The sequence below is a fragment of the Xiphophorus maculatus genome, chromosome 1 (genome assembly GCF_002775205.1).
Source record: "Xiphophorus maculatus strain JP 163 A chromosome 1, X_maculatus-5.0-male, whole genome shotgun sequence".
NCBI lineage: Eukaryota > Metazoa > Chordata > Actinopteri > Cyprinodontiformes > Poeciliidae > Xiphophorus > Xiphophorus maculatus.
Window position 1 is genome coordinate 13073981 of NC_036443.1, and position 16774 is coordinate 13090754.

General features: G+C 44.4%; 1 protein-coding gene across 2 annotated transcripts in view; it reads right to left on the reverse strand.

Moving 5' to 3' along the window:
• Positions 1-1372: 1372 nt before the first annotated feature.
• samd11 (sterile alpha motif domain containing 11) overlaps positions 1373-16774 on the reverse strand; it is a 64723-nt gene continuing 49321 nt past the window's right edge. The window contains exons 7-13 of one of the 2 annotated variants that reach the window (XM_014473399.2): positions 15559-15712; positions 8431-8546; positions 7125-7203; positions 6205-6995; positions 4152-4285; positions 2763-2873; positions 1373-2526 (exon numbers count right to left, since the gene is read on the reverse strand). In XM_014473399.2, the coding sequence (XP_014328885.2) occupies positions 2254-2526; positions 2763-2873; positions 4152-4285; positions 6205-6995; positions 7125-7203; positions 8431-8546; positions 15559-15712 (1658 nt within the window). In that variant the 3' untranslated portion in view covers positions 1373-2253. The remainder of the gene's footprint in view (positions 2527-2762; positions 2874-4151; positions 4286-6204; positions 6996-7124; positions 7204-8430; positions 8547-15558; positions 15713-16774) is intronic. The other variant, XM_023331713.1, reaches the window with a different exon arrangement.

Sequence of the window (16774 nt, forward strand, 5' to 3'; positions counted from 1 at the left end):
TGAGTGTGAGTGAGGCGCTGAGGCTGGTGTGTGTGTGTGTGTGTATGAAGAGGGTCAGGTTTTCCCCCACAGGCAGGGAGGCCTTGGCCTGCGGCTGAACCTCACACTTCAACAGCTGGTGTTGACCTGAACTGTGCCCCTCATGGGTCACCTCCCCCTTCTACACACACACACACACACACACCTCAGGAGACCACGTACCTCCCCTCTCCCCGCTTTGCACATTTTTTACAGAACCACCACAAACACACAAGAGACGGCAGAGTATTTTTCTGTAGGATTTATTTCACCTGTGTGGTGAATAGAAAAATAGGATGAAAACAAAACTTCTGAAGGGAAATCTAGAGAACATTTTTTTTTATTAATTCATTGCTTTTTATAGTTAAAAAAAATTCCATAAGAAATTCAAAACACTTGCATTAAGAGCTTCTTGTGCCTTTTTTTTTTCCCTGCAACCAAGAGAAAACAAAGTAAAAGTTATCTTTGGAATCCATCTTAAGGGCTGATTTTTAATACATATCATAATCTGCTTTTATCTACTACATCAAAATGCTATAAATATTTTGTCCTCATATTTATATGCTGGGTTAGCATTTGAGCATCTTTTTTTTTTTTAATACTTTTTCTTTCTTTTTTTTTAAGAAAATGAACAAAAGTACCACCAAAGTTCAGCAAGTCACATTTGTCAGTAAAGAAATTCTTACTCGTGCAACTACGTTAAAACAAAAAGTACCACCAGAATATTTTCATCTTAAGCGCAATTCTGTACAATTTTGCATGTTTGTCCTACTTTAATAGTAGTCAACACAAGTGTACAAGGGACGCTGTAGACGCCCTCTGAGGTTTCTCCATTTCTGATAAGTTGTCCTCAAATTGTGCATCAAAATAAACTAGAATATCATTAAAAAGTTTTATTTCCATAATTTCAACAAGAGGAACTCCATATAGATTCATTACAAACGTATTTAAAATGTTGGGGTTTTTTTGTTGTTCTTTTATCTTGGCTTACAGCTAATGAAAATCCATAATTCAGTTTTCAGGCCAGCAAAAAATTTTTAATAAGAAAAAAATTTACTGGTTGTCCTGAGTTTTGTATCCAAGCATGTCAATTGAAAATTGAGAGGTGGGAAAAAGTGTGGTAGAAAAGGTAACAACTATAACACCAGCCTTACATTTCTGGATTGAACAAACTCGAGGCCCGGGGGCCAAATCTGGCCCATCATAATTTTTTATGTGGCACAAATAGAGCCTTCACAGAAACAGTTGTGCCTAAACATTGTTTCATGAAGTCAAAGAATGTTTCTCTGTATTTTGCCAAATTATATGAATGCGAAAAGATATTCCGTATTAAGTCATCGAATCCAGACACCGATTTATTCATATTTTAACACTTTAATGTTGTTTTGTCAATATATTTTGCCACAACTGGCTCTTTCCATACATTCATGAACTTGATGTCACCCCAAATAAAACTTAGTTAGACATCGCTGATCTAAACCAACAAACTATTTAAGTACTGATCTACTGAATCATACGATTTTCAGTTTCTGAATCAAATTGTTGAAATAAATAAAACTTTTCAATGATATTTGAATTTATTGAGATGCAGCTGCATGAGGCGTCTCCGCTTGGGATAAGCGTCAGTGAATGACGGGTCTACCTCAGAGTCCGCTGTACGAGGCCCAACCTCAGCAATTCCCTGTGGGGCCATTAATGCAAAAAGAAGCAGACACATGGTGAGTTCATGTTCCACACGTCCGGTCATCTTTGGTATCAGGACAGTGGAATGCATAGTTGCAGTGATATAAGAGGGAGCTGGTGCTTTTTCAGCACAGGGTGACGCTGCTGCTTGGCCTCAGGGAAGGAAGAAGAAGGGAGACGCATTGCTCTTAATTCCTGGATTCAGGAGAAACACAGAGTGAGTGAGGAGCGCTTCCTCCTGCCCAGGAAGGAGAGAAGAGTTTCCGCTAGTGTCTGTCTGATTTGCAAGAATGTCGCGTCCTGTGGCAGGGCTCTGCTTCTTTTTCTTGGCAGCCCATCTGCGACCAGCTGTCTCCCTTTTCCCCCCTCGTCCTCCGCTCCTCTGTCACTTCGCATTTCTCCCTTCCAGCCCAGTTTCTTTGGGTTCTGCTCGTCTCCAAGCCACTGCAGACTCTGTCCACTAGTCTTTTATTCCAGTCTAATGTTTCACCGTCGATTTGAAATGTCTGAAACTTCAGCGAGTCTGGTTTGCTCACATCTGCGCGTCTGCTCCTACGAGGGCGTTTTAGCCTCGTACCGCCCCACCACTGCCGAGCCGGTGCCGTTTTCCTGTTTGGGGGACGAGCATCCGGCCGTAGGGCCGCTGTACGGAGAAGAGCTGCTGCTGGTTGAGGTGGGCCGATGTGGCATTGACAGGGGCAGCGGGGGTTCAGACGCCGCGGGTGGGGGGTCCCGATCCGGGGGGCGCAGCACGGCAGAAGGTGGAAACGGGAACGCCAGAGGAAATCCTGTCATATAGAAGAGCCTGCCGACACGACGCGCCACCTGTGGAGTTGAACAGACCAACACGAGTGTCAGAACAGCTCGATTAGCTTCACGCCGCTGACTTTCACTTTATTTGAGAGACAAGAAGAGAGGCTGCAGTTTGAGGGGCAGGCGAGTTCAAAGGGGGTCAGCTACGCTATGCTAGCAGCTATCCTAAGGACACATTCGCACGCACACACTCAGCTCCACGCCAACACACCGAAACACACACTCGCAGGTGTGTGGTGCGTGTGTACCTGAGAGCGAATCTTGAGCGCAGGCCCCAGCTTTAGTCCCAGAGTGTTGAGCAGGTGCTCCTCAGTGAGCAGCGGCAGTGTCTCCCCATCAATGGCGTGCTCCCGAAACACCTGGCAGAGACACAGCCGCTTCAGCCACAGCCCCGACAAACACACACCCACACACACACACTCTCCCACTACAAAACACCCTCTCTACTGCAGAAACCTTGCACACCCGTCAGTGTTTATACAGAATGGCTGATCCGGTGATGCAGAATGGGAGAACTGATGTATAGAGAGTTATTTCTCGATGGTAAATCCCTCCTTATGTAAAAACTGATGTGTCAAATTTGGCAGCTTGGATAACTTTTTTTAATCAGCAAAAACCTTCATTGCCCCCTAGTCACTAGTTTATTGATATTTGTCAGACAATCAAAATGAGGTATTGGATTGATACCAAAATATGTGGTATCGCTCAGATCTACCAGTCTGGTGGTTGATCTCACTGTTTTCTACTGTTTTCTAGTAGATAAGTATGAGAAATCATCTTTCCAGTTGGAGTTGGATTAGCACCTCCAACAACGGGGACCATGGTTTTAAGCCAATGACTAGTGTCTTCTGGTCAGGGTTGGACAACTAACCCAAGTGTTGGGCTTTAAGTGTCTCTAGGTGTTAAGGAATGAGGAAAAAGTGGAGCAGGCGATCGATAGGCGGATTGGTGCAGCGATGCAGGCGTTGTACCCGTTTTTGTGATGAAGAGAGAGCAGAGTCAAAAGGCAAAGCTCTCGATTTACGTTCCTACCCTCATCTATAATCACAACCTCTGGGTAGCAACTGAAAGAACAAGATTGCGGCTACAAGCAACCGAAATGGGTTTCCTCCACAGGGTGTCTGGGCTCTCTTAGAGACGGGGTGAGGAGCTCGGCCATCTGGGAGGAACTCAAGTTTTCCTTCCTCCTTTGTATTGTTACATCTTTTTTTATTATTGTTTTACTTTCCTTTTGTGGAATTTCTGGAAAGTTGGATCTGGAAAATCAATGATGGTTTGAAACTCAAAGATCTGATCTTCTCTTTCCACCACTGAGCACATCTTAAAGTGCTACCAGGTTCTACAAACATTAAGATTTAAAATGTTTGTTCCCAAATGCTGGACTGGTGATGCTTACACATACATTTGATTCACATGCACACTTGATCTCTCTCATTCACACACAGATTTTGCTGAAAGAAAGCTTGAGCATTCATGCGTCTGCACACATTCTCGGTAAACCTGAAAACTGTTTTACTGTCACCACCTCAACATAAGGACGTTCATCTTAAAATACACTTCAGAGTATCTGCTGTTATTACTACTATGCTGTGGTTTTAGCCTGCCCCTGGCCTCCGTCTCCTCCTCTCTGCTCTCACCTGTGCGTATTCGGCACATCCAGCCAGGCTGCTTATGAAGCCGCACACATCCTCCACGCTCCACTTGCTGACGTCCTCCACAGGGTTTGACGTGGCTGAGTCCTCCCCGTCCATGAAAAGACCCCCCAAAGAGCCTGGAGATACGAGAGGGGGGAAAAAAATCAACGGTGTGAAAATGATGTCAATATATGCAGAGGCCACACAGCTTCATCATATGTCAAAAAAAGCTGTCATTCTTAAGCTGCGGGTGGGTTTAAGGAAGAAAGCCTAATAATGAGATAAACAGATGGGGTCGATGTGGAGGGAGCAGATCAATCGATACGTGTGAATCGAAAGGATCGATGCGTCTGAGTGTCTTTAGCGATGGTCTTGTTTGAGTAATGTGGGGAAATGCCAATCAGCAGAGCAGTGAGGGAAAAGCAGAAGCATAAACAGCAGTTCGACATCCTGGTTACTGTTGCTAAGGCACCAAACCTTTTAAAAACCGCTCCTACAGTTGAATGTTAGAGAAAGTGCTAAAGTAGCCAGCTACATGGAGAAACACCATATGTTGCTTTGCACTGCTGGCCAGCTGACTGAAGAAAGGCTGCTGCACTTTTCCCCACTTTTGTCTTTGGAAACATTTCAATTCACGGAAATACAGACAGGCATAGTGTGGAAACTAAAGGAGTACCAAACATCAGTATTAAATAAGTAACCAGCTAATATTAGCTTGTGCAGTTTACTCAATGAAGAGCAAAATGAACTCTGCAGAACCACAAATTCTATGAAATTTGTAAGAATAAAAAGGAAACTTCTAAATAGATTTTTTTTGGCTTATGTTTATATATAAAATAAAAACAATGCTATCTAAACCCGTATAACAAATAATCAAGAGGCTGAAGTTGGCTAAATACTAAAAGTCGTTGCCACCAAAGCCCTTCCTAAATTGCTATTACCTTTTCCAGCTAATGCTAAAAACAAACTTAATCAGTGAATGCTGACCAGTCATTAATAAAATAAATTTAAAAATCCCAGGGAAAAAGCACTGACTAATCAATATGCAAGACCTAACTAAATATAATTTAGGACCTAATATGGACGCATTTATTAAAATGTTCATTTGCAGTCATCTACAACTTGTTTCTGACATAAATATTACTTTCATTTTCTGTTGGGTTCCAAGCTACCAACTCTGTCAAAGAACCTGTAGAGCATGTTTTTTCTCTAATGTGTCACAGTCCCTACAATGTGGGGAACTAACTGTAGCCTAGCAAAGAGCAAGATGGAGGGTGTGAGCACTGCATACACTGACATGATTGACAGTGCAAAGCCCTTCCTCCTGGCTCTGATTGGACCACAAGGAAGAGGCAGAGGAGCTAAAAATTTTTAAGATCATCTGTCTCTCACTGTGCTATCACAACATAGTGCCAGTTTTAACAAATATGTAAAAAGAAAAAAAAATATGTATCCATCTTATAAAAGTTATGGACTACAGTGCTAAGCTCCTGCTTTTAAACAAACCTGGAAATCCACATTTCCAGGTTTGTTTAAAAGCAGGAGCTTTTATCACCTTCCCAGCCGTGGTGATAAAATGTGAAATAAAACAGTTTTTGCAGCACTTTTTGTTTTTTTTAATTAAAGCAATGAGATCATGTTAAACATTTTTTTAAAAATACGTTTGTAAAATATTCTGGGTATGGTATATTTTAACAAAAGGCTGAAATACAGTGAGTCTCACGTCAGTCTAGGCCTTACTTCAGCTGCTCATCCTGAATTTCTTATTCTCAGGGAACGGTCTAATAAATGGTGTAACGGCTGCTGTTGGTCCAGAAGTGGTCCGGCCCGTGTGTGTGTACAGACAACAAACTGCTCCTCCTCCCCCTGCTTTGCTCTCGTGGCTGTGCTGCTGGGGGTGTGTGCATGGGTCACTCTGGGGTCAAAGGCAGGGCCCCTAACAAGTAGAGGTCGCCACACTGGAGACATCCACACATAGAGTGATGCTAATGGGTTTCACATGTCACCTCTAAGCTCCGAGTGTGTGTGGGTGTGTGTGTTTGTTGGAGACTCTCACCCGCAGGAAAGTAAGGGCTGGCGTAGGGAAATCCAAAGGGCAGCGACTGGGCGTGAAGAGCAGGCAATGGCGGTATGAAACCCGGTGGCAGGTGATATTTGAGATCAGCCTTGCCAAGTCCAGGAGTGAAAAGGTTGCGAATAGGTGACTCGGTATCTGCTGAGCTGGAGGCGCTCAGCCTCCCTGAGCGCCCTCCGGTCTCCTTGGCGCTCTCACACCCCGCCTTGCTGCCAGCCTCCTTGCCCCTGCTCCTATCTCTGTCCCTGGGTTTACTGCCGGGCTTGGAAACCAGTCCCTCTCGCCTCTCTTCACTCATCTCCGTCTCGCTGTCTGAGTCTTTCATCTCCTCGTCGTGCACCTCCATGTCTCCTTCCCTTCCCCCGTCGTCTCTTCCTCCTCTGTGATCCCCGGCGCGGAGCTCCTTCTGAGCTTCCCTGCGATTGACCTTTCTGGATTCGGCACCCGGCCCGACAATGGAGCTCTGCGCCTGCGTGTCCTTGGGCGTGGACGACGCTCCCGGTTGCTGCTGCTGCTGGTTGAGAGTGAGGAGGGGAGTGGCGGCCCCGTGGCGAAGCACCAGCATCGCATTGGAACGGCGGAGCAGCTCCTCGCGTAGGGGGTGTCCCTCAGGGATGTCGTGGAGACTGCGCAGGGCCGGGTGGTCGGGGGGCAGGCCGGGAGGAAGGGCTCCCAGAGGGTCTGACCCGAGCAGTCGCTGCTGCTGCTGCTGCTGGTGCTGGTGGAGGTTCTCTAACTCCTTCTGTCTCAGCAGCTCTGCTGACATCTCGAGTCTGACAAGAAAAACACACAGAGACTTTAACAAACAGAACTTTTTTTTTTGCTCTCACACCTCTTGTTTTTATGCAATAAATCCAGCAGCAGTTAAACATTCGACATATATCTTACAAAATGCAACAAACCTGGCCAGATTCTGCTTCCTTAAAAGCTCCTGTTGTCGAGCCAGGATCTCAGCTTGGGCCGGCTGCAGGAACCCATAACCTGGAAGAGACGCACAACGTCAGAGACACAAATTTACATCATTTCACAGCTCTGTGCTGAAAGGGCATGGGATTATCTGCCCTTATTTTTACACAGATCAGGCATAACATTATGACCACTAATAGGTGAAATGAAAAACATCAATGTTCTCATCATTAAATATTTTAACTTTTTGATTTTTTTTTTTTTTGTCGTTAAAAAACGTGTTGTACATCATTGTAGATCTGAAACCTCAATTTTGCCTTCCCTCATTGAAGGTGACGTATTACGCTTCCTTGAACATGTTATGATAGCTCATTGAGGGCAGACACAAAACATGTCCGCTATATTTTTTGCACAAAAACAAGAGCTTTTTGCGGGAGCTCTTGTTGCTTTAAATCCTCAAAAGCTGCAGCTGGCCACGCCCCTCAACTCAATGTTTACACTCGCACTTTGCGTGAAACTGTTGACCCCTGAGTCAAACCCAGAAGCAGAAGAGTGGAGCCTCCAACAGCACCCATGAAACATGCAGCAGCTGTTTGTGAATGATAAATCAGCAACAAAATACTCGCCTTGCTCAGGTTTTGCTTGGGTTGCTGGGTGACGGGCTGGGATTAGTCGATTTTGCTAGGTAACTGCATTGCCCGCCAGTGGTAACTTAATAATTGTGAGCTTTAAGAAACGGTGCGTTTTCCAGATACCAAAAAACATTAACTTATTGCCAGAAAACAAATGGGTATTTTTTTAAGTACATGGGCTGTTTTCAGAAGCAGAAATGGAAGAATAAAGTGCAAAAAGCGAATTTTATATAAAACATCCTCCTTAAGCAAAAGGCAAGCAACCTCTTGAGGTTTGATTTTTTTCGATTTACTTTTCAGAAATTTGTTTTGGTCTATCTGCAAAACAAAAAACAGTACGTGGGTCACTCTTTCTTCAAAAGCACCTGATTTTACCAAATTGCACAAGTCTGCTTTCGATTTTCACCATTTACTAGGAAATTAAAACAAAAATGCTTTGTTAATTAAAAAGACGCATACCTAATATTTATCATTTTAGGTCAATTTTCATCTGCTAGAGAAAATCTCAACCACACAAAAACATCAAGGGACTGCAAACCCACAGACCACAGTTTAGATGCCCCTGTTTTAAGTGATTTTGGAAATTGTAAAAAAACAAAACAAAAGAAAAACCCCATTAGATTTAAATCAGCTGAAGTCATATAGATAGAGTATGTTGTTCATCACTCACCAGGAGTCTGGCAGAGGGCGGAGGGCATGCCCAGGAAGGGGGGCCGCAGGTGAGGCCCTAAGGTGACGTGAGGAGCAGTTGGAGGGGACAGGAGGGGCGGAGGATGGGACAGCTCTCTGTGGACACAAACGAAAGCCAAGACATTAGTTTACAAATAGATTTTGCTCTGCGGGTTTAGCCGAAGCACACCTTCCCAAACAGAAAAGGGTTCTCCCTGCTCTGAGCTTCAGAGAAGGGAAAAGTGTGCGTTCGCCTCCAAAGCGATGTATGCAGAGTATTTTTATCAGAGGCGCTCCAGAGGCCCCAGTGTCGCCTCATCAGTCTTGTCACGCCGCAGCATTCACCGTAGGCCATTGCTCTGCCCTGGACGGCAACTCTTTCCTTCCCCCTGCAGCCTCTCCATGCACACCCACACACACGCACACACATAATGAGGGCTGAATGCACAATGCCAGTGTGTCATGCTCCAACAGCTGGGGTGGCCCCTGCGTCTTGACCGGGGCCACGGGGCTGAAGGACCTTCTAATTAACACTCATCCCTCCTCTTCCCTTTTTTTAAACGGCCCTCACTCAGCCTCCCTCCCCGCCGCTCTCTCCACTGCATTGAAAAGATGGAGCATCCTGCAACCTCTTGTTCTGAAAAGGCCTCTCCATTATTGCGGTCGTCTTTTGTTCTCCTCGAGGGGGAAAGGTGCCTCTCACCTTTCTCCCTCTCTTTCTGTCTTAACCATCTTGTTTTTTTCTGGTCTTTACTCCCATCTCTACACTTCCGTGTAGTCTTGTTCACAGATTTTTTTTCCTCCATCCCCCATTCTTTCACCTTTAAGTGTCTTCCTGCTCGAGCCCTTCATTCTGTCTGTTTATTCTGCTTATTTCACTTTTTCTTCCTTCCTTTTTCACTTTTTTCGTTTCAGCTAAAGAAGCACAGACAATGTTTGCCAATGTAACCACACCCCTTGAACCTTTGCACATTTCGGCTCGTTACAACCAGAAACCTTCATATATTTTAATTTGTATTTTACGTGAAAGACCTTTACAGAGCAGAGTGGCATCGTATAGTATTATGTAAAATCAACTTTTGGAGCTTTACATCATCTTATCATCTTGTTTCCTCATTAAAAATATACCTGGAGTGTTGCTTTGATTATTTCCTGCATGTTTGAGAAATCATTTAATCTCTCGTAGCAACCATTAGAAGTGCATAAACACTTGCTAATCACAAAGCACCTCCTATTTCCACAAAGCTCCTCCTCAGAGCTGCAATCTCCAGCTGAGCTTCCTCACTCAGCTCCTCCAGACTAGCGGCAGCAGCAATTAAACACCTGGTGGAACTTCGCATCTGCTGAGCTTGTTATAGAAACTATGTCTCAATCCAAAGCTCCTCAGAAAGGCTGTAAACAGAGCAAACACTGTTGTGATGTCAAGCTTCTTAAAGAGACGGGGGCCAATTTCAAGATGTTAAATTGGGAAGTCAAATGTGTTTTATGTCGTGTTTGACATATACAACATTTTAAAACAACTAAAAGTAACATAGTTTCTTGATTGCACTACAAAATAGCACTAAGTGCCTAGAAAATGCACAGTACCAGTTCTTTAACACTGTCTTTTACAAAACAAAATCTCAAAGGTGCGTGACTTCATACCTAGCCTTCTCTACCCTAATTCCTTAAAATAAACTCAACTGCATCCGACTGAGCTTGAGGTAACTTTGCAAAAAAGAATGGGCCAGAATTGGGTAGTGGGTGTGCAAATACCCTAAAAAGAAAAGGAGCTGTAACTGCAGAGAGAGGTTCTGACTCAGGTGCTAAACATAACATGCAAAACAGATGTTTATTTGTACAACATTTACCTTTAATTTTGCAATTAAACACTACTTTTTGTCCATTACATAAAATCCAAACACTATACACATTTACGTTTGGTGTTATGTTAAGAAGCATGACTTTTTATTCAAGCTACCATAGGAAGCTGTGGCAGGAGTGAGCCGCATCACTCAAGGCAGATGTCAAGTGGATGAAGCTTTGACCTTAGGGTGAATAGCGAAGCCGTCTCCACGACCTTCCTTGGGGCTCAATTTCTCAGCTCGGTATAATCTCTTTCCGCCACCACCTCAACAATCAACGCTCGGCTGTGTGTGAATGCCGGTTCGACAAAAGCATACACGGGAAACGAGCTGAGCCGAACTACAAAGTCAAAACCAAACGCTGGGACGCATGAAACCGCAGATATTGTTTTGAGACCGTGTTGAAATTAGCCAGCGCCCGCCAGTCTCCCTCCGCTCTAAATGGCAAGGACACATGCTGAACAGGAGACGGCAGATGAGATTGAGGGGGGAGAAGGTTAGCCGTGTGTGTGTGTGTGTGTATTCATCGATTGCCGCCGAAATGTTAATACTAATCGTATAACCGTTCTCTCCGGCGGTGCCTCGCACTCCAGTGGCAGCTCCAATTAATCTTGGGTGAGGGCTGTGGCGCGTGACCCCAGAGCTGCTAGCCAGGACCCCGTTAGCCGCCGCTTATGTAATTACACCGCCCAGTGTGTAATCACCTGGCCTAATCCCTCAGGGCCAGCAATTAGCCCCGCGACGCGCACTTCCACCAGACTACGCCACGGCGTCCGCAAAACTCCCATCCACCCCCACCGTGGCTCCCGCATGCCAGACTCTCATCACAACCCCCCCTCCACCTCCTTGCTCCCTCCTTCCTTTTCTTTCTGATATTCCCTCTCTCTTTCCTCTCCTTGCGCCGCCTTGCCTAGCGTTAGCCCGCAGATGAATAACGGTCAATTAAAGCTGCATGACTGGGGCTGCCAGGCGTCTGCGCCACCATAATTAGGCCTAATCACGGGGAGGAAAAAGAGGGAGCAGAGAGAACGAGTGCGCCCGACACTCCCCTCCTCTCCTCCGTCTCTCCCTCTCTTCCTCCTTTTATAGGAGGCAATTTTGAGGAAGGAGTGGCAGACATTAGGCGAATGTGTGTGTATTGGATGCATGATGCACACATGTTTGTGTGCACTTATTTCTCTGAGTCTGTGGTTTTCTTTTAGCACTCTCTGTGCATTTTGTTGGCAAACCACTGACATGCTATAAAAAGATGAAGAAAAAACATTCACCTTTTTTTTTCTCTCCCCCCAACCCCCACTCTTTGCAAAAAGGCTAAAAAGAAGCACAGATGCAAACTGGAAGGTGGACTCATCATCGCGTGGGACCTCTCCCTGCAGAGGGGCCGCAGGCTCATGGGGGATTCACTGGTGTGTGGCGACCTGTCAGAACGGCGACAGCGGTCCCGTCCTGCAACAGCGCAGGCCCTGTGTGTGTAGGGGTGTGTGTGTGTGTGTGTGTGTGTGCGTGTGTGTGTGTGTGTGTGTGAAGGGCTGCCCTTAATGACTGAAGCGTGGGGGGATTAGGAGCGCCGCGCGGCCGCCTTCGGCTCCCTCTCCGCAGGAACACATTTACACAGGAAGCTCATTAAAATGGATGAGGCTCCCTCCACGCTTGCTCCCTCTCCCTCCCTCTATCTCCGTCTCTCCCTGCACCCTCCCTCCGCCCCTCTTCCTCCCCTTATCTCGCACTCTCTCGATTTCCTTACTCTCTATTTTAGTTCATCTCTCTCCGTCACCTCGCCGTCTCCTTTTGCTTCACCTCCGTTCTTAGCTCCCGTGTTTTCTACTCTCTTTGCTTCCCTCCATCCCTCCCCTATTTGCTTTGCACATGTTTGGTGAGCCTAGTGCCATTTAAGGCCAGACAAATGGAGCGCCAGGCTCTAAGCCTATGAGCAGCCCTAATGATTTGTTTTTAACAATGGGCCCTAATGGGCCCCAGATAATCAATGATGAGGGGTCGATGGAAAGGTGAGCTGCGGAGAGAGTTAGAAAGGAGGAAGCTTCCATCTCTCGCTCGCTCGCTTTCATTTTGCTGCCGTTTTTTGTTTTACTTTAACTGAGCAATTAGATTCATTCACAAGTTTCTCTTCACGTTTAACTCGTGCAACCCTCACGTTTTCCACCGGTTCTTAAGGATGACTGGTGCAGATTTTACACCAGTGTTCTGCTGCCTAATGCATCCAATATACTGGCACTAATGTTAATCAGGCTGAAGACGCTTTTCTCTACATTTTGGAACTGGTCTTCAGAACATTTCTTTATAGACCCCACAGAGGGGCATTGTCATGTAAAAATATGAGGGGGCTTCCCTAAACTATCATTACAATGGCAACAGTGAATGCGCACTACAGCTCAGAGAAAATGCTATGCTGTGTCGTTTGGATTCTCTTCAAGGAGAGGAAAAAGCCACGGTCCAAAACTTTTCACCGACTCAAAGTATTTTGGAGTATTTACCCACCAGAGGAGCCTGCTTAGCGTATTCAGGGAGATTTATCCCTCGTTTAATAGAGATTAAAATATCTTCATATATTGTTGCTGAATTTCAATACTCTTCTATAGGAAAAAAAAAATCTTTACATTTTTCAAAAGCAGCACCTCCAAGCACCAGAATAAAACGGCATAATACAGACCTTCCTTTGGCCGTGCAATATGTATGCCATTACTATATGCACCTGTAGTAAGTAACTTTCAATGCTAATCTCTAAGCGTTCGCAAAACGAAGGATTATATTCTCCATAACAAATCTAAAACAGGCCCAATGGGAATGCATTGGTCCAATTCAGTCATTTGGTTGTTACTTCAACTTGACTTGACTAATGCAAACATCAACTGGTGGCTTTTTGCAGCAAAAGAAAGTGATGCTCAATGAAGGATCCACCTTAAACCATTTGTATCGGTTGTATTCTTAGCAGTATTTTTCATGAATTAAACACTATAATAAACTGTACTACTGTTTATTAGCAGTTTATTATTCTTTACTTTACAAAGTAAAACATAATACTGTACTTTAGAATATAAGACAGTTTATTATAGGGGTAAACACTAACACAAACACTTAATCTCACATATAATTCTGTTATATGTTATTTTTCGAAGACTTTGTAATGTTTCTCTCTATGTTGATTCTGTTCGACATTTGGAACACAACAACAGCAATGAGTAACCTTCTCTTAAATCATTTTAGTGGAGTCATATTACAACAGACTATGAACTGATTAGAGAAAGTTACTTTTAAACCCTTGGGTTGTCAAAGTGGGACGCGAATAAATTGACATACTTGGCACAGAATGTTCTGTGGAAGTCACTTTCCTTTAGTAAGAGTCGAATAGGAAAGTTTAGCAGCTAAAAGTTTTCTGCACATAAGAAAACAAAGAAGAGTAGATCTGAGATTTCCCATCAGATTGGTTACTTTCTGTAAAGAAACTAACCTGTGGTGATTTTTTTTTATTTTCACTTATAAATGCAAACGTACAATAAAAGTACAACTTGGTAACAAAGTATGGATTCCAACTGTGGGATTTTACAAAGTCCAAAAAAACAACAACTGCTAATTCGGTTTTTGTGCGATTAAGCCGATGACATCACAAAAGGCACAACAATCGAGCACCAGCGCGGCACAAATATTTGTTGTACCTGTATAAAATAGAACACCTTTGAAGGACAAATTTGATTTAAAAAGTGCAAATAAAATGGAAAAACACCCCCAAAAATTCAAATATTCAATTGCCTTTTGTGACGTCATCAGGGGTATGTTTGCGTGGAAGCTTGTTTTTTCTTCATTTAAAACGTTTTCACAACTTGATTTTACAACACCTAGAGTTTGATTTTATAAGAATAACTTCTGGGTTGCTGTGGTGGCGCGGGGGCAGGGCGCGACCCATGTATTGAGGCCTTGGTCCTTGTGGCGGTAGTCGCGGGTTCGATTCCCGGCCTGTTGACGTTTGCCGCATGTCTTCCCTCTCTCTGATTCCCCTGTTTCCTGTTGAACTACTTTCAGATAAAGGCCACTAGAGCCAACAAAACCTTTAAAAAAAAAAAAAAAGAATAACTTCTATACCAGCACAAGCAAATAGAAACGGAAGCATAAACCAAGAGGCTAACTAATGTCAAGAGTCAAGACAGTTTAGCCTCGCCTTGTCCTGCCATCACACGGCCAGTAAGCAGATGATTACATACATGCCGAACACCCAGCTGAAGTGATCATCAGCATGTTCCTCATTCATCAATCTTTTTTTAATTTACTGCAAAGCACGTATTAAGAGGGATGGGGTTAAAGAGAGCTCACAGCGAGATGTGAGGATGGGTTTGGACAGTAATGGATGGACGGACGGTGAGGCCTGGGTAACTCTCCCCAGTCCTGTGTGGCTAATTACTCAGTGTTCTGTCAGAGAACAGGCGCGGCTCACCGACTACGTTCACACTGCACCACTGGCCTCTCACACTCACACTCACGCACACGCACGCAAATTAGTAGACATATTCACACAAACAAACCCAGATTTAGTACGCATAGATGAGCGCGCATCAGACCGCCGGCTCAAAAAATGGAACAAACAAACATGCGCAAGCACTAAGCTACCCCCTCCTCACTCTAGCACACAAAAATATATACACCCCCACCGTCTCCCAGAGCTGCACCACACAGCGCCTGGCCGATCTGCTTCCTGCTCATTTCCCCCTCCTACCCCTCACCAATCTTTCTCTCTGCCTCGCTCTCTCACACACACACGCAAGCACACATAAAGATACACACACCCCCTGCTGCCGCACCGCCGGCCCATTATCGATCCCCCGCCTCTCCCGCGCCACATAAATAATCGACAAGCAATTACCCGCCCACTCCCGCTGCCCCTGGCTTTGTTTGGGAGGCGTAGGGGCCAACGCTGGGGGGGAGGGAGAGGAAGAGGGAGGAAGAGCAGGCGTGCAACTTCACAGCGGTATAGCTGAGATGTTACTGAATATATATATATATATATATATATATATATATATACACATACATATGTGTGTGTGCAATGAAAAAGCCCAACATAAGATTAAATCTTTCTCGAAAAGCAAGACAGAATAAAAAGAAAAAACTGCAAATAGTGCGTTGATGAAAACTGACAGGTGTTTAACCCTTTCAGCTCTTCCGCACTGTCCACCTGAGGATGAGGCGGTGCTTATTTATTTATTTATTCTTTTATAATTTCTTGTATTATAAGCAGGGAAGGGCTGCAGCTGTTTGTGACGTAGCGGGTTTTTTACCTGTCGGTGTAATGCGCGTCGCGGTGCTGCGGCAGGCCCTGCTTACGTCTCTGGCTGGATGATGAAGAGCTGCCCGCTGAGGGCAGGTGGGCCTCTAAGGCTGCCGGATTCCTGACTGCCGCAGCCAGCGCCTCCTGACGAGCCCGCAGAATGTCTGCAGAAACAGGAGAAGCACAGAAATCAGTGAGTCGACATGATAACGATCGGGATGGATTTATAGTTTTAGGCTGCTAAAACCTGACCAATTCCTCATCTACTAACTGGCTGTGCCTGAATATTGGTTTACTGGGAGACTAAAGGGCAATGAATGAAAGCTTTTTTTACCTGTAAAAACTACTAATTCAACATAAATATTTTTAAATGATACTAAGAATAGATGAGAAAAAAGAAAATCATCTGGTGACTGAACTGATTATCCCTTACTGGAGACTGGGCTCAAAAATACCATAATTTTTTCCAGTCAGTAAACACACCATACAACAGCTTTTGGTGTGAAAGTTCTTACTGAGTAAAGACAACTCAAAGCTAGCCAATTAAAAAAATAAACCACAAGTAATGTTCTTTTTTTAAACTATTAGTGTGTTACATTAAAGTAAAGGTTTCTACAACATGCTAAGACATGTCTTGGATTCATTACAAGAGATTGAGAAAGAGCAAGACTTTCATCAGGTAACAGGAAGGCTAAATGGAGTTCAGCAAAGTTTCTCTGTTTTATGCTTTTGAGTCATCAGAATTAGCGATGAAACATGGTGGAGACGCTAGCAGGTAACACACAGAAATGACTGTTTTAGTAATGCTAACAGCAGTAACCCTGCTAGGCGCTAATAAAAGAAGCTAATCATTTCATCTCTGTTTTAAAATAGCAAAACATGGATCTAAATGCTATTTAACAGCCACTGCTTTCCTACAAACACGCACAGTGTGACTTCGCTTCTGATCCTATGGTAAATAACTGATGAACCTCAAAATAGTAAGATTCTAAAAATATTTAACATGCTGCTTTATATCTTCTCATATTATAGTCCTTAAAGTGAAATCAGAATATGTTCAAAATTGGCATCAGCAGATCAACACTATGAAAACCGGAGACCAGCTTCTGTTTTGAACAAATAACACACAAAAAAAAGCACACAATGTTTTTATTCCTCCCCACCCCTGCCGGCGCCGCCGCCATCATCATGCCCCCCTTCCTCCATCCCTCCACCTCCACCTCCTG